This window comes from Salmo salar, chromosome ssa10 (assembly GCF_905237065.1).
Source record: "Salmo salar chromosome ssa10, Ssal_v3.1, whole genome shotgun sequence".
Classification (NCBI taxonomy): Eukaryota; Metazoa; Chordata; class Actinopteri; order Salmoniformes; family Salmonidae; genus Salmo; species Salmo salar.
In genome coordinates, this window is record NC_059451.1 from 94,317,390 (window position 1) to 94,335,200 (window position 17,811).

Genomic DNA, 17,811 nt, shown 5'->3' on the forward strand with positions numbered 1-17,811 from the left:
AGGGTCCAGAGTAACGCCGAGGTCCTACAGTTTTATTTGAGTGTCTTGAGTTACTGGACTTGAGCCCCAACAGAATTGAGTTAAAGGAAAATCCTTCTTGGCCCTCTCATCTCAAACACCTGTCTTTGAGTGAAAACCATTTAGGTAAAGAAGTCTTAACTTATCACAGACAGGGATATAGTCTCATTCACAATGTATTCCTGCTTATGACGAACCTGAGCGGTTTCTCTCTTAGTTCAAACAAAATCACGAGACTGCCTCGAAACGTTTACTTACCATCCTTGGAAGAGCTACACCTGGACCATAGCAAACTAGATGGAACAGCACTGTGACTCCTGCAGCAGCAGACCTACCAGGAGTGGCTGGTGGAGGAGCAGAAGTGCAGGGTGTTCTGGTCCAGCCTGAGGGCCATGCTGCTTCCTGCAGACAGGAACATGGAGCTGCACAGGGTGGCTGGAGAGGTTGCTGACCTGTGCCTCTAACACACAGGCTCAGAGAGACACTGACTGACCCAACTGATATATATTTTCTACAATGTTAGCTAGCTATTTGTATTGTTGTGCCAGTGCATATACTCTTTATTGTGAAATATTGATGATATCGAACAAGTAAACAGTCTAAAACTACACTGACTGTGACAATATGCAGTCAGTCAGAGCAGCTGAATGGGTCTACTTTAATTTTAGCAATAAATAGAGTTTACAGTTTGTGATGTGTCAAATTTTTTTATCCAATGTGATGTAATACGTTTGTTTGAAGTTTGGTGGCACAAAAGTGCAAAAAAACTATTCTGAGTGAGCAAGTAATTTTTTTTATCTGTACATATACAGACAACGAGCGAGTGAGCCAACACACACACACACCTGTGTTCCACCTCTGGTAGCCTCTGTTTTTGCATGCCTGAGGTGTTTCTGATTCCATCCCTCCAATCTCAACCTTCACCTGTCATTCCGAGGTCATTCAGTGATGTTATACTGAGGTCGCCTGTGATGTATCTGAGGCATTTATTGTCAGAGTGGAATGAATTCTTGGAAGGAACAGAGGCTAAGTATATCCTGGGTCAGAGGTTAACACTGTGTCAGGATGTCTGAAGGCAAGGTCATCCCATTCCACACACACTGATATGTCAGCTGCCTGCATGGTGGTATGCAGAGTACATTCATCACTGTGTCAAATTTATATTGAAATGATCAATTCATAAAATAGAAAATGAAGCATCTAATTGTTTTGTTGACTCATGAGACGCCACAGGTGTAACTCTGTAACTCTACTATGTTCATAATACAGTATACATATTATGTACAGTAGTCTATAATAGTGGTGCTATAGCATGCTGTGCAACTGGCTGTCAAACATTCGTATATACAACCTTCGGTTTTTGAATTACAGTGATTTTTAATATGTTTTTGGGGTTATGCCATTTCATTTGGCTATGTTACTACAGACAAGTCAGTATGTGTAGGCTAAGTCAACACAATTACTATTTACATGTTTCTGACTTTTTACAAATAACATTGGGCAGTTAAGTATATTCACATTCCTTAAACTTAACTTGATTTAAAAAAAGATACTACTTGAGACAACATTGGTTAGACTAAATACAGTAGTGATTTGATAGGCACTTATGTAGCTACGCTATAACCTGCAGCAGGCAACATGAGCTCTACAGCAGCAATACCTTTGACACAGAGACTCAGAAGTGTGACGTGTGGTGTCTAAAAGCCCTGGTTTAGGACCTGAGTTGTGCACCTTTTAGTTTAGTTCATTCATGGACACGGGTTTTCCCAGTCCCTCTCACTCTCTCTCCTCTCTTCTGTCTCCTACATTTTTTTTAGCCCTCAGTGTCATGGAAGTCCCCATGTGGTGAGGAACCACCTTATTGGCCACCACCAGCATCGAACATCTTCTTCCTGCCCTCCATGCCCGACATGGCCTCCACGTTCTTCCTCCAGTCTCCCACTTCCAGGTTGCCCTCCTGCCGGGGGCAAACAAGACCACATCGGACCAGAAATAACCGCATCAAACCAGTCCTAGCTGGCCAGAATCAATTCATCAGGCTTATTGTTAGATCCCAGGTTTGCTGTCTGTATTCTATGTCTGCATATCTGTCTGTCTGTAGTTTCATCTTTGCTCACCTTCTCCTGTTTGATGTCCTCTTTCTTGACAGACTTGAGGTTGGATCGGAGGTCCATGTGTTCTTTGTGTTTGGTGCCCAGCAGTGCTCTCATCATCTCTTCTGCTGATACTCTGACCTTCCTCAGAGCTGGCTTCTTAAACTTACCCCCCATGTCCATCACCTTCAGCTTCAACTCGTGGATCTGCAGTGGTGGAAGGGATCAGATTACTGCTATTTGTTGTACATGGTCCATGACATTAAACTAATAAAACGATGATGGATGATTGATGTTTGTTTAAATAAGTGTGGATGTGTGTAGTACTGTAGGTGGTTAAGTGGTTTCATACGTCTTTGCCGTTCTTGTAGACTTTGGCCTCACAGTCATAGCGCTCTTCATCCACTTGGTCAATCCTGGTATGGAGCTGCTTACACAGTTTCTACAACACATACACACAGTATGCATGTAGCCCTTATTTTGTACTTTTATTTTGTACTTTTATCCTTTAATTCTCCCCAATTTCATGATATCCAATTGGTAGTTACAGTCTTGTCCCATCGCTGCAACTCCCCTACGGACTCGGGAGACACGCAGGTCAAGAGCCGTGCGACCTCTGATAAACGACCCTGCCAAGCCGCACTGCTTATTGACACACTGCTCGCTTAATCCGGAAGCCAGCCGCAACAGCTGGCGACCAAGTCAGCTTGCAGGCATCCGGCCTGCCACAAAGAGTTGCTAGAGCGTGATGGGACAAGGAAGTCCCGTCCGGCCAAACCCTCCCCTAACCCGAACGACACTGAGCCAATTGTGCGCCACCTCATGGGTCTCCCAGTCACGGCCAGCTATGACACAGCCGAGGATCAAACCCGGGTCTGTAGTGACGCCTTAAGCACTGCGATGCAGTGCCTTAGACCGCTGCGCCACTCAGGAGGTAGCCCTTATTTCTAATGGTAAAGTACCTCTGTAGTTCTTCATGTTCCTCCCAGATTTGCTGTAGTGTCTGTCACTCACCTGCAGCTCCTCCAAGGACAGGCCAGACACCTGCAGGGGCGGGAGCTGCTCCCCTAGGTAGCGAACCTTCTCCTCCTCTCTGGCTTGTTTCTCTGCCTCCAGCTCCTCCAATGCACGTGACAATAGGAGGATCTGGTGGGGGTAGACGAACGGAGGTTGGAGAGGTGGTGTGTGTGTCTGTTACTCAGTATCAGCTGTTTTGGGTAGCTTGACGGTGTGGAGGAGATGGTGCTTTTGTGTGTGTGTGTGTGTTTGTGTGCATGCGTATGTGTGTGCATGTGTTTGCGTCCATGCTTGCATTTGTTACCTTCAGTGACACCTTGCGGGAGGACGAGATCTTGGACTTGGGCTGAAAATAAAACAAATAAATTATATTTAAATAAGTGTTTAATAATTGGGGGTGTGACATTCTGTTCCAAGGTCCTAGATTTGGGCCACATCTGTATAAAGCCAGTGTGGAAGTTTGCTTGTTTCAAAACAGTTAGAATATGTGGTATTGCTCCTGAAATAGATCTGCCTTTTTGGTCCAGGTATAATTATTTTTGGTTCAAGGTAGAACTCTTTTGGGTTCCATGTAGAACCCTCTGTGGAAAGGGTTCTACATGGAACCCAAAGGGGTTCTACCTGGAACCAAAAGGGTTGTACCTGGATCCAAAAGGGGTTCTTCAAAGGGTTCTCCTATAGGGAAAGCCAAGAACCCTTTTTGTTTTGAAATAGCACCTTTTTTTCTAAGATTGTAATACTGTATATACAACCCTAACCCACATAACTCTACCCCACAAATCCATACCCCAATAACCCCTACCCCACACATTCTTACCCCACACGGGCCTACCTCACAACTCCCTACCCCATGCATTTTTACCCCACACAGCCCTACCCCTCAAAAGCCTATCCCACACAACTCTACCCCACACATTCCTACAGTCCTACCCAGTGCTCGAGGTGGACTGGAATAGGTGCCAGTATTCATTTTGGGTGCCAGTACTCTTTATATTTAGGTTCCGGTACGCATTATATTTGAGAGCAATGGCCCTACCCCACATATTGCTACAGCCATACCCCACACAGGTCTATCCCAGAGCCATAAACATAGAGAGATTGGCGATGGCGGTTTAAACCAAAAAGCACATTAAGACACATTTACACAAAATTACATAATTCAGCAGCAGCCATTTTGCTTCTTCCTGGACAATAGGGGCCTAGCAGTTCACATATTATTTTATTAAGTTAACTACACAAAGCTAGCTAACTGAACTGCAAAAATTATAATGCAAATACGTGTTAAGACTGGATTAATAGAATGTTCAGAGGCAGCAACATGGCGTCCAGCTCTAAAATTAGCCAAACTCTCTATGACTGGCGTACCCCACTCAGTCCTACCCACACCTGTCATACCTTTCCCTGAAAATAAAACAAGAGAGGTAAAACAAGAGAAGAGAGTTAACATTGATATTGATAACACCTGTAGATGTGTTGGGAGCGCTTTGTGTGTTGTGTTGGGAGCAGAGTTCCAGACATATTTCCATTGTAACAGATGGACAATTATTACATTAGATCTACCTTGGTGTGTTCGACCTTTGGAGTGATGGGCATGGGGGCATTCTGAGGACACACACACAGTCAGTACACATACACATCAAAACATTTCATTTTGATTTACTTCAAAAGAGTTAAAAGAAAAACTTACATCACTGCAATGGCCATTTAGAGTTTAAGGAGGGAGAGACAGAAAGCCACCCACCCAGACAGACAGACAGACATACAGAGACAGACAGACAGACAGATACATACAGAGACAGACAGACAGACATATGAATGCATGGACTTCACTCACTTCTAAACAAAACATTAATTTCAATATGACAAATTAGCTATTTAGGAGTAAATAAACACTGCCTATGTAACAACATTCTTGAAAGTAGTACTTACTCATCAGCCATTGTTGAACGTTTGCGAGAGAGAGCAGTCTGTTTAGTATCAGAGACGTAGAGTCAGAGAGACATCCCAGAAAAGTTACAGTTGAGGTATAAACCCCTCATGGTATGAGTATGATAAATTAACATTAACTAGCTACCAATCAGTGCAATACATTACCAAATCAATAATAAGACAGTTTGATTGATAATAATCACTAAATCCTCTACTGATGTTCCCTTACCACTGTTCGGTGCTCTCTTTGTTGAAAGCTTTTGGACTGAAGGCTTTTATGCAAGCATGTAGGCATAGGCTGGTATATATAGTACACACACACACACACACCAGACAATGGTATTGGCTGCCTGTGTAAAGCATGCCGTCCCTCCTGTGACCCGGTGACACTGCTGTAAATCAATCAGTCCATCATGCGGGATCAACTGGAAATCTGGGACTGTTAACTCATGTTACAGATTCCCACAGCCTGACAAGATTATCACCCAAGCAGCACACAAGACACAGCTCTATCATTGTATTCAGTGAAGTTAATGTAATGATCTGGTGTGATTGAGCTGTGCTGTTTGAGTGAGTGTATGAGAGAGGTACACTCTTAAAAAAAAAAAAAAAAGGTTCCAAGAGGTTTTTTGCCTAGGAGAACCCTTTTTTGGTTCCACATAGAACCCTCTGTGGAAAGGATCCTACATTTGTTTTTATTTAACTTGGCAAGTCAGTTAAGAACAAATTCTTATTTCCAATGATGGCCTACCAGGGAACAGTGGGTTAACTGCCTTGTTCAGGGGCAGAATGACAGATTTTTACCTTGTCAGCCAGGGGATTTGATCTAGCAACCTTTCAGTTACTGGCCCAACACTCTAACCACTAGGCTACCTCCCGCCCTACATGGAACCCAAAAGGATTCTACCTTGAAATAAAAAGGGTTCTTCAAAGGGTTATCCTATGGGGACAGCTGAAGAACATTTTGAGGTTCTAGATAGCACCTTTTTTTAATGAATATAGGGAGAATTTCAATTGCATACTCCTTGCGTCCTTTCTATTCTCTACTCGCCTCCATCTCATAACCCATTGGATGAGAAAGCCAGAGGTCCCTTCCCTCTAACTTTCTACTCCAATGGGTTTTGAGAAGGAGGCGAGGAGAGAGGACGCAAGGAGAGTGCAGTTGAGATTCTCCCATAGTCTACTGTAAGAGCCTGGGGTATGTTATGTTAAGTCAACAGCAGATGTTCCACTGTGTTCTATTTATTCAGTAACCTTTCTGCTGCTATCTCTGTCCTCAACACAATGCTGCGGCCCGTTCTTCCATCTGTCTCCCACCCAGCCGCTGCCTCACCATAGATCATTCACAGGTGACAGACTCACCACAGCCCTGTGCGATACCCAGCCTCAGTGCTCTCATTGCCCTGTACACTAACCTAACCCAGCCTTCTCTCATAGCCCTGTATCCCAGCCCAAACTAACCCAGTTACAGCCCAGCCCCAACTCCCAAGCTCCAGCCCCCTCCTCAGCCCCAGTCTAGCCCTGCCCAATCTCCAGTGCTTAGACTAACAGCTTGTCTTGCATGTGTCTGTGCCCGGAAATCGTAATTAATGACTACTCTGACACCACCATAATGTGTCCTCCCCTTTGATTTAAGCTTTTTCTGGCATCCACAGTGTTTACTGTTTAGAGTCACAAATAAAAGCGTTCTCCACGAAGGGCATGCACTGGCAGTCGGGTCTGCAACAGGAGGGCCAGTTGAAGCAGAGGGGTGTTAACCCCTACACCATTAGGTGGTACCACTCATTCCTGACTAGCCAGACTCAGCAGGTTAGCGTTAATGCAACCCTCTCTGAGTCTAGAAACATTAGCACTGGAGCCCCACAGGGTTGTGTGAGGTCTCCCATCTTATTCACACTGTACACAAATGAATGAACCAGCAGTCACCCTGATAATTACATTTTATAGTTTTCAGATGATACCGCCATTCTTGGTCTATTGTATTAAGAGGCTGATACTACTGTGTACAGGTCAGAGATTCAAAGGTTTGTCAAGTGGTGTGATGATCACAATTTCATCCTTCATGTAAAGAAAACAAAAGAGATGGTGTTTGACCCCATATCTGTCGGTGACCACACGCGCCTGTGGTTGTCTACAATGCCAACATAGCATAGGTTAGTTCATACAAGTACCTTGGTGTACATATGCACAATGTGCTTAGCTAGAAGGTCAAAGTAGAGTGTCAGAGTCCAACAAAGCCTCTATTTCCTACATAGACTCAGGTTTTTGGAGTTGACCAGAAAGGAATGCTCCTTTTCTATCATGTGGTTATAGAGAATATCCTGAGATATGGGATCACAGTTTATTTTGGCAATTTATCAGTCCAACTGAAATCTCAAATTGCCTACCTGAACAAACTGCCATGAAGGTCATGGGTGTGAAGCAACAGCCATCCCTGCAGACAATTTTTGAAAAGGCCGTTACCAGACAAGCGCAGAAAATTATTTGTACTTCATTCCATGTATAAGTGCCTCCCCTCAGGCAGACACTATAGGGTCCCTACATGTAAGCTTCATTCCTATGTCTATTAAATACCTAAACAACAATATGTAAAGCTGAACTGTGTTAGTACGCCATCACCCTCAGCGGGGTCGGGAGAACTCAGATGCCTCCGGTTTTCAGGGGCAATGGTAAGAGAGCCTGTGATGCAAGGGAAATGTAAGGGAATGTAAGGGAAATGTGCAATATGTATTATGTGGCTATATGAGATGTGCACAATGTGTATGACAGGGGTAACGTGCAATGTATATATTATGTTTAGTGTGTAATGACCAGGGTCTATTTTCGTATACAGCAGTCTATTCTCTGTATCCTAAATGCCATCCATCCCTAGGAGTGGGGGTTAGGAGAGGAAGGAGAGACTGAAATGGAAATGAGCTTGGCCACTCAGCCTGCCATGTAACCTTGATAGCGGCCATCGGGTCTTTGGCAGAGAGGGGAAAAAAGGTTCCAAGGATGCTATGGATATCTGTGTGCTCGGAGATTAAAATATCAGCCTATCCCCTCACACACCCCCAGGGACAAACTAACCAGGTGTCAAGAAGAAGGCTTTATAATTTAATTCAGACAAATCTACCTAGCAAACAGCACGGATACACACACACACACACACACACACACACACACACACACACACACACACACACACACACACACACACACACAGTCTTGTATAACTTGGGACACACAATTCAGTCCGATTCAAAATCCTATTTTCCCTAACCGCTAACCCTTAACCTAACACTAACCCTTATCCTAAACCTAACCTTAACCCCAAAACCGAAGCTAAACCTAACCCTAGCTCCTAACCCTAAAACTAACCCTAGCTTCTAACCCTAATTCTAACCCTAATTCTAACCCTAACACTAATTCTAACCCTAACACTAATTCTAACCCTAATTCTAACCCTAACCCTAATTCTAACCCTAATTCTAACCCTAACACTAATTCTAACCCTACACTAATTCTAACCTTAACACTAATTCTAACCCTAACACTAATTCGAACCTTAACACTAAAACTAACCCTAACACTAAAACTAACCCTAACACTAATTCTAACCTTAACACTAATTCTAACCTTAACACTAATTCTAACCCTAACCCTAATTCTAACCTTAACACTAATTCTAACCCTAACCCTAATTCTAACCTTAACACTAATTCTAACCTTAACACTAATTCTAACCTTAACACTAATTCTAACCTTAACTAATTCTAACCTTAACACTAATTCTAACCCTAACACTAATTCTAACCTTAACACTAATTCTAACCTTAACCGTAAACCCCTTAGAAATAGCATTTGACCTCCCCAGCTGGTTAAATTGCTGTTTGTTTACTATTCTTGAGGGGACTTCTGGTCCCCACAACTATAGTTAAACACGTCCACATGTGCACACTTACAGCCACACTAACATCACATGCACACTCTATCTCTCCCTCATTGTGGATAATTTTGAAGGGCATAAGTGATATGGCAAAATCTGATGCATATGTATCTATTTTAGTGCATATTACATCTACTGTTATATTAATACTGTACACACGTAACCTCATTGTGTATGGGACAGCCCAACCGGCCGCAAGATGGCGCTATTATTCCTTTTATGTCGTTGTCTGACTAATGTGGCCAGCCGGTAAAAAATGACTGGCCCCCATGGACCGGCTTGTAAATGAAACATCCTCCATTCAGGGTGCAAAAGAGTTGATTTACTCAACTGTATGTGAAAAAAAATCGTGTTTTTGTTTTTTGGACTTTCGGACAACTTCTGGATGTTGCACACCTCTTGCGCCTGTTGTTTACCCCTGGTTGAACATGGTGGGCAACATCAGCAAGTAGCTTTAGCATTAGCCACTCTAGCATGGTGGTTGAAAATGTTGTTTTATTAAGACAGTATGCATATGTCCCCCGTTTTTTTCACCAACAAGCCATTAAATCGAGCTAAAGAGGTTACGGACACATGTGCAGCCTGAGTGGAGGATGTTTTACGGACCATCCGGTCCATTTGGGAAACAAGTGTATTGCTGGCTGGCCACAGTAAAGCGTAAAGTAAGATTACAAACGACGTAAATGGAATAATAGCGGCATCATGTGTTCAGTTGGGCTAAGTATGAGAACGCCTGACTTGAAGCCGGTGTTACAGTTGTACATCTCGTGAACAAGATTTAGTGACCACCTTTCCACCGGAAGAGAAGACAGCGCTGGCTAGCATTTTCCATTCGTTGAGCTGGCCGGGGATGCTAACTGCAATGTGTGTGCAGTGAATTTGAAATATGAATTAGCTTATATATTTTTAAGCAGTCAATTGCCATAAAGCGTCGTTAGAGTAAATATTAGCCACATCTACCGGGCTTTTGAGAGAAGATCTCGTTATGTTTGGGAGAGATGCGGAGGTCTGGCGCGCGGGCTGTCAACAAAGTCCGGCTGAAAAAACGCTGCTGTTTCCCCAACTCTCTCGTATGACATAGTCCTGGTAAGGACACTCAATGACGTCTAATAACAGCCAGTTTGTTATACTGTATGTAACATAACTAGATTTCATTATGTGTGGCGACCCGGTCGCACAGAAATACAGGAGGTAACGTTATCTAGCTAACGTAATGCATGCATGTCAGTCAACTGCTATGCAGTAACGCCAGCTTACGTCTAGCTAAGCTAACTGTTGTAATAAACTCTCAATTAGTTAACTGGCTGATTAGCAGAATCAGTAGTTGACTAACTAAGTCTGTCATCCAAGTAACCTAGTTCTATAAACCAGTTAGCTAACCTATCTTACATATTACAGTAACGTCAGTGAAACAAGTAATAAGGTAGAGCATTAGCTAGCTACATGGCCAGAATATGTTGCTTTTCTGGTACATGTCAATCTCTGTCAACTGTCACCAACATATGTCACCTGACCATGTCAGGGCCAAGCAGGACTAGTATCAGCCTTCTACTACTCAGTAGCCACAATTGCAGTGTGACCTTTAGATCTGGTAGCTCATGAATCAATTCATCTTTATTTTATTTGACCAGGTAAGTTGACTGAACACATTCTCATTTACAGCAACAACCTGGGGACTAGTTACAGGGGAGATGAATGAGACAATTGTAAGCTGGGGATGATTAGGTAACCGTATGAGGACCAGATTGGGAATTTAGCCAGGACACCAGGGTTAACACCCTTTCTCTTACAATAAGTGCCATGGGATCTTTAGTGACCACAGAGTCAGGACACCCGTTTAACATCCCTTCCGAAAGATGGCACCTAACACAGGGCAATGGCCCAATCACTGCCCTAGGGATATTTTTTTTAGACCAGAGGAAAGGGTGCTTCCTACTGGCCCTCCAAACACCACTTCCAGCAGCATCTAGTCTCCCATCCAGGGACAAACCAGGACCAACCCTGCTTAGCTTCAGAAGCAAGCCAGCAGTGGGATGCAGAGTGGTATGCTGCTGGCCAGGTTTTATCATGATCTGGTGAATACAGGTAAAATACACAATATTGGTATTGTAGTAATAAAATGATTTACCTGTAATTCTTTGATCTGAAGGTGATGACAAAGCTGAATCATGCCGGGTAAATTGAAAGCTAAGATTGTGGCGGGGGCGTCACTTACCAGTCATGGACAGAGCCAGCGACCTCACTGATGCCTTCGTAGAGGTGAGCGTGGGCCATTCTCAGTTTACCCTGAAAAAAACATCAGGTCAACGTGATCTTACAACCCTTTCAACACATATACTTCGTTACAGTGATGCAGTACTAGCCTTGTGGTGTTCTTCATTGATGTTGTGTCTTACAGGTCAAGTTTGGCAACACAACTTTCAAAACGGATGTCTACCCCAAGTCCCTTAACCCACAGTGGAACTCAGAGTGGTTCAAATTTGAGGTAAAATGTGTGAATATGACTTCTTGACTTATTTCTCTGTGAAGGAAGGTGTTTGTGAATGGCATAGGATTACAGAGTGAAGAAGCTGGAGCAGGGTTCTCCACAAAGAATGTAAGAGGGGCGCTTCGCCACTTTGTGGACTGGCTGCGCCACAATCTAAAAAAACAACTCTATTTGCCATTTTTGCTCTAGATTGCAGGAAATGTCAGTTACATGTGTTAACAAAATGCTAAAATCTTTGCCCCCCTCCGGGCATCCCCCGGCCGTACTCAGCAGCACCACCTTGTTAAAAAATCCTGGGGCGAACCCGATAGAGCCAACATGATTGTCCTGTATTCTTGTTTCCCCAACTTTGTCCCCCCTCTAGGTGGATGATGAGGATTTGCAGGATGAGCCGTTACAGATCACAGTGTTGGACCATGACACTTACAGTGCCAACGACGCAATAGGGAAGGTCTACATTGACATCGACCCTCTGCTGTCCAGCGAGGCTGCTACTGTCATCTCTGGATGGTTCCCCATCTACGACACTATACACGGTGCGTTTCTTATAGATACTGAACAAAAATATCAACGCAACATGCAATAATTTCAAAGATTTTACTGAGTTAAACATAATTTAAGGAAATCAGTCAATTTAAATTAATTAATTAGGCTCTAATCTTTGGATTTCACATGACTGGGAATACAGATATACATTTGTTGGTCGCAGATACCTTAAAGAAAATGGGCTTCACAATGGGCCTCAGGATCTCGTAATGGTATCTCTGCATTCAAATAGCCATTGATAAAATGCACTTGTGTTCACTGTCTGTAGCTTATGCCTGCCTATACCATAACCCCACCACCACAATGGGGTACTCTGTTCACTACGTTGACATCAGCAAACAGCTCGCCTATGTGACGCCATACACGCAGTCTGCGGTTGTGAGGCTGGTTGGACATGCTACCAAATTCTCAAAAACGACGTTGCAGGCGGCTTATGGTAGAGAAATTAACATTACATTCTCTGGCAACATCTCTGGTGGACATTCCTGCAGTCAACATTCCAATTGCGTGCTCTATCAACTTGAGACATGTGGCATTGTGTTGTGTGACAAAACTGCACATTTTAGAGTGGCCTTTTATTGTACCCAGCACAATGTGCACCTGTGTAATGATCATGCTGTTTAATCAGATTCTTGATATGCCACACCTGTCAGGTGGATGGATTATCTTGGCAAAGGAGAATGCTCACTAACAGGGGTGTAAACAAATTTGCACATAATTTGAGAGAAATAAGCTTTTTGTGCGTCTGGAAAATTTCTGGAATCTTTTATTTCAGCTCATGAAACATGGGGCCAACACTTTACATGTTGTTTTATATTTTTGTTCAGTGCAATTCCCCATCTACCACACTATACACAGTTATATACTTCCACTATCTATGACACAAGTTATATACTTACCCATCAACGGTGCATGGCCACAGTGGTACTTTTCAGATACATAGCCAGGCCTCTAAAGAAATACACAGTGTTCTCTGTGTAACAGCCTGTAAATGCATGTTGTTCCTCTCTGCTGTAAACACTGCCTTACTAAAAGCTGTTATTTAACGGTATCTATCTAGTAATGATGATGATGTAGCGCCTGTCTTCCTGGTTTGAGAGGGGAGAGGAGTGTGTTTGTGAAGAGTTGGGTTTTCTAGGGTTAGGTGGTGTTTTTGTCTGGTAGTAATGTTTCTGTTCATTCTGTCCTCTCCTACAGGTATCAGAGGGGAGATTAATGTTCTGGTAAAGGTGGACCTCTTCAATGACCTAAACCGCTTCAGACAGTCCTCCTGTGGGGTCAAGTTCTTCTGCAGTGAGTCCTGGTCCCCTATGGGGATGTACTATAGTAGAGAGATCTAGTCACAAGAAATGGCTGATGATGATAATGAATGATGATGATAAGGTGTTTATGCGTGTGTTAGCAACATCCATCCCGAGGTGTTACGCGCGGCGCTGGTCCATGGTTTTGTTGAGGAGCTGGTGGTGAACGAGGACCCGGAGTACCAGTGGATCGACCGCATCAGAACCCCCAGGGCTTCTAACGAGGCCCGCCAGCGACTCATCTCCCTCATGTCTGGTACATAACCCAGCTATCTAACGCTCGCCGCAGTGTGTATGTGTATATATAGTTGAAGTCGGAAGTTTACATACACCTTAACCAAATACATTTAAACTCAGTTTTTCACAATACCTCACATTTTATCCTAGTGAAAATTCCCTGTCTTAGGTCAGTTAGCATCAGCACTTTATTTTAATAATGTGAAATGTCAGAATAATAGTAGAGAATGATTTATTTCAGCTTCTATTTCTTTCATCACATTCCCAGTGGGTCAGAAGTTTACGTACACTCAATTAGTATTTGGTAGCATTGCCTTTAAATTGTTTAATTTGGGTCAAATGTTTTGGGTAGCGTTCCACAAGCTTCCCACAATAAGTTGGGTGCATTTGGGCCCATTCCTCCTGTCAGAGCTGGTGTAACTGAGTCAGTGTTGTAGGCCTCCGTGCTCACACACACTTTTTCAGTTCTGCCCACAAATTTTCTATAGGATTGAGGTCAGGGCTTTGTGATGGCCATTCCAATACCTTGACTTTGTTGTCCTTAAGCCATTTTGCCACAACTTTGGAAGTATGCTTGGGGGTCATTGTCCATTTGGAAGACCCATTTGCGACCAAGCTTTAACATTTACATTACATTTACGTCATTTAGCAGACGCTCTTATCCAGAGCGACTTAACTTCCCGACTGATGTCTTGATGTTGCTTCAATATATCCACATAATCTTTCTTCCACATGATACCATCTATTTTGTGAAGTGCACCAGTCCCTCCTGCAGCAAAGCACCCCCACAACATGATGCTGCCACCCTCGTGCTTCACGGTTGGGATGGTGTTCTTCAGCTTGTAAGCGTCCCCTTTCTCCTCCAAACATAACGATGGTCATTATGGCCAAACAGTTCTATTTTTGTCTCATCAGACCAGAGGACATTTCTCCAAAAAGTACAATCTTTGTCCCCATGTGCAGTTGCAACCGTAGTCTGGCTTTTTTTATGGCAGTTTTGGAGCAGTTGCTTGTTCCTTGCTGAGTGGCCTTTCAGATTATGTCGATACAGGACTCGTTTTACTGTGGATATAGATACTTGTGTACCTGTTTCCTCCAGCATCTTCACAAGGTCCTTTGCTGTTGTTCTGGGATTGATTTGCACTGTTCGCACCAAAGAACGTCCATCTTTAGGAGACAGAACGAGTCTCCTTCCTGAGCGGTATAACGGCTGCGTGGTCCCATGGTGTTTATACTTGCGTACTATTGTTTGTACAGATGAACGTGGTACCTTCAGGCGTTTGTAAATTGCTCCCAAGGATGAACCAGACTTGTGGAGGTCTACAATAGTTTTTCTGAGGTCTTGGCTGATTTCTTTTGATTTTCCCATGATGTCAAGCAAAGAAGCACTGAGTTTGAAGGTAGGCCTTGAAATACATCCACAGGTACGCCTCCAATTGACTCAAATTATGTCAATTAGCCTATCAAAAGCTTCTAAAGCCGTGATATAATTTTCTGGAATTTTCCAACCTGTTTAAAGGCACAATCAACTCAGTGTATGTAATCTTCTGACCCACTGGAATTGTGATACAGTGAATTATAAGTGAAATAATCTGTCTAAACAATTGTTGGAAAAATGACTTGTGTCATGCACAAAGTAGATGTCCTAACCGACTTGCCAAAACTATAGTTTGTTAACAAGAAATTTGTGGAGTGGTTGAAAAACGAGTTTTAATGACTCCAACCTAAGTGTATGTAAACTTCCGACTTCAACTGTATATATATTACACTATAGAACTATTCTATAGTTTTAGAGTATATTACATCAGAACTCCCAGGGCTTCTAACGAGGCATGTGTGTGTAGGTGAGCTGCAGAGGAAGATTGGTCTGAAGGTATTGGAGATGGGTGGTAATGCGGTGGTGGGCTACCTGCAATGCTTTGATCTGGAGGGAGAGTCGGGTCTGGTGGTCCGAGCCATCGGCACCGCCTGCACTCTGGACAAACTCATCCCTGGGACTGCTTCCAACAATGTCACACACACCAACACACACCCCAACACCGCCCCGGCATCCAATGCCTGCAACTCCCCCTCTAAGGAAAGCAAAGAGTGAGTATTGAACGAATGCATGAGCATGGTGTGTGTGTGTGTGTGAGAGAGGGAGAGAGTGTATGTGTTTGTTCCCTGCCTTTGGACTGACTCCTGTGTGTCTCAGTATTTCTGCCTTTCTCTACATTTGTGACCAGATTTCTCTGAGGGCTTATGTCAAATTGACATGATCTTATTGTATTATTGTAATTGTCACATGCTTAGTACACACTTGCTTACTTGCGGGTAAATACAAAATAAATGCAGAGTTAAAGATGACAAATAAATCCACAGTAAATGCCGAATTAAAATACAGTGCGTAATTGTGTGGTGTCAGTATGCATATGTGTGTGCATGTTATGTATGTGTGTTGGGGTGTCAGTGTAAGGATGTGTGTGGGTAGAGTCCAGTGTGTGTGCATAGTCAGTGCAAAAAGGGTCAATGCATGTAGTCCGGGTAGCCATTTGATTAGCCATTTAGCAGTCTTGTTTAGAAGTCTTATGGCTTGGGGGTAGAAGCTGTTCAGGGTCTTGTTGGTTCCAGACTGCATTGGTACCGCTTGCCGTGCGGTATCTGAGAGAACAGTCTGTTGCTTAGGTGGCAGAAGTCTCAGAGAAAAATGTGACACCGCCTGGTATAGAGGTTCTGGATGGCAGGAAGCTCGGCCCCAGTGATGTACTGGGCCAAACACATTACACTCTGTAGCGCCTTGCGGTCGGATGCCAAGCAGTTGCCGTACCAAGCAGTGATGCAGCCAGCCAAGATGCTCTTGATGGTGCAGCTGTATAACTTTTTGAGGATCTGGACCAATGCCAAATCTTCTCAGCGTCCTGAGGGGGAAGAGGCATTGTCGTGCCCTCTTCACGACTGTGTCGGTGTGTTTGGACCATGATAGAGCCTTAGTAGCGTGGACACCGAAGTACTTGAAACTCTTGACCCACTCCACTATAGCCCCGTCGATGTGCATGGGGGGTGATTGGCCCTCCGTTTCCTGTTGTCCATAATCAGCTCCTTTGTCTTACTCACGTTGAAGGAGAGGTTGTTGTCCTGGCACCACACTGCCAGGTTTCTGACCTCCCTATAGGCTCTCATCGTTGTCGGTGATCAGTCTTACCACCGCCATGTCGTTGGCAAACTTAATGATGGTGTTGGAGTCGTGAGCAGCTACGCAGTCGTGAGTGAACAGGGAGTACAGGAGGGAACTAAGCACATACCCCTGTGTTGAGGGTCAGTGTGGCAAATGTGTTGTTGCCTACCCTCATGAAGCCCAGGATCCAGTTGCAGAGGGAGGTGTTCAGTCCCAGTGACCTTGGCTTAGTGATGAGCTTCGAGGGCACTATGATGTTGAATGCTGAGCTGTAGTCAATGAACAGCATTTTCACATAGGTGTTCCTTTTGGCCAAGTGGGAAAGGGCAGTGTGGAGTGCAATAGAGAGTGCATCATCTGTAGTGGCGGTATGTGATGTGCAGTGTGTCTGGGATGATGGGGTTAATGTGAGCCATAACCTGCCTTTAAAAACATTTCATAGCTACAGGTGTGAGTGCTACGGGGTGATAATCATTTAGACAGCTTACCTTGACATTATTGGGTACAGGGACTGTGGTGGTCTGCTTAAAACATGTAGGTATTACAGATTGGGTCAGGGAGAAGTTGAACATTTCAGTGAAGACACTTGCCAGCTGGTCAGCGCATGCTCTGAGTATGCGTCCTGGTAATCCACCTTTTGAGTGTTAACTTGTTTAAAGGTCTTACTCACATCGGCTACGGTAGCATGATTACACAGTTGTCCAGAACAGCTGGTGCTCTCACGCATGGTTCAGTGTTGCTTACCTCGAAGCGAGCATAGAAGGCATTTAGCTTGTCTGGTAGGCTCGTGTCACTGGGCAGCTAGTGGGTGAGTTTCCCTTTGTAATCCGTGATAGTTTGCAAGCCCTGCCACATCCGACGAGTGTCAGAGCTGGTGTAGTAGGGTTGGATCTTAGTGCTGTATTGATGTTTTTTCTGTTTGGTGGTTTGTCGGAGGGTGTACCGGGATTTATAAAAAGCATCTGGGTTAGTGTCCCACTCCCTGAAAGTGGGAGCTCTAGCCTTTAGCTCAGTGTGGATGTTGCCTGTAATCCATGGCTTCTGATTAGGATACGTACATGCGTACGGTCACTGTGGGGATGACGTCGTTGATGCGCTTA

General features: G+C 44.0%; 2 protein-coding genes across 3 annotated transcripts in view; one reads left to right on the forward strand and one right to left on the reverse strand.

Moving 5' to 3' along the window:
* Positions 1–1,370: 1,370 nt before the first annotated feature.
* tnni1c (troponin I, skeletal, slow c) lies at positions 1,371–5,354 on the reverse strand. Of its 2 annotated transcripts, XM_014125004.2 has the most exons (10): positions 5,287–5,354; positions 5,058–5,095; positions 4,816–4,819; positions 4,689–4,730; positions 4,524–4,529; positions 3,433–3,474; positions 3,126–3,257; positions 2,464–2,553; positions 2,136–2,318; positions 1,371–1,975 (listed from the first exon to the last, which is right to left on the reverse strand). In XM_014125004.2, exons 1-10 carry the CDS (start codon positions 5,350–5,352, stop codon positions 1,877–1,879), a joined length of 702 nt encoding a protein of 233 aa, XP_013980479.1. In that variant the 5' UTR covers positions 5,353–5,354; the 3' UTR covers positions 1,371–1,876. The 2 variants fall into 2 exon arrangements, with proteins under 2 accessions (XP_013980479.1, XP_013980480.1); XM_014125005.2 differs by lacking the exon at positions 4,524–4,529.
* Positions 5,355–11,153: 5,799 nt separating this feature from the next.
* LOC123724472 (C2 domain-containing protein 5-like) overlaps positions 11,154–17,811 on the forward strand; it is a 51,559-nt gene continuing 44,901 nt past the window's right edge. Inside the window, 8 exon segments of the mRNA XM_045688244.1 lie at positions 11,154–11,186; positions 11,188–11,244; positions 11,384–11,470; positions 11,838–12,009; positions 13,217–13,312; positions 13,422–13,442; positions 13,445–13,576; positions 15,402–15,645. Coding sequence (XP_045544200.1) covers positions 11,154–11,186; positions 11,188–11,244; positions 11,384–11,470; positions 11,838–12,009; positions 13,217–13,312; positions 13,422–13,442; positions 13,445–13,576; positions 15,402–15,645 — 842 coding nt within the window.

Excerpts from the sequence above, each read along its gene's own strand:
- tnni1c (XM_014125004.2), bottom strand. The coding sequence starts at position 5,352 with ATGCCTACATGCTTGCATAAAAGCCTTCAGTCCAAAAGCTTTCAACAA. Across the intron at positions 5,096-5,286 it reads AAAGAGAGCACCGAACAGTG|ACTGCTCTCTCTCGCAAACG; the intron begins GTAAGGGAACAT and ends GATACTAAACAG. Across the intron at positions 3,258-3,432 it reads CCCGCAAGGTGTCACTGAAG|ATCCTCCTATTGTCACGTGC; the intron begins GTAACAAATGCA and ends TACCCCCACCAG.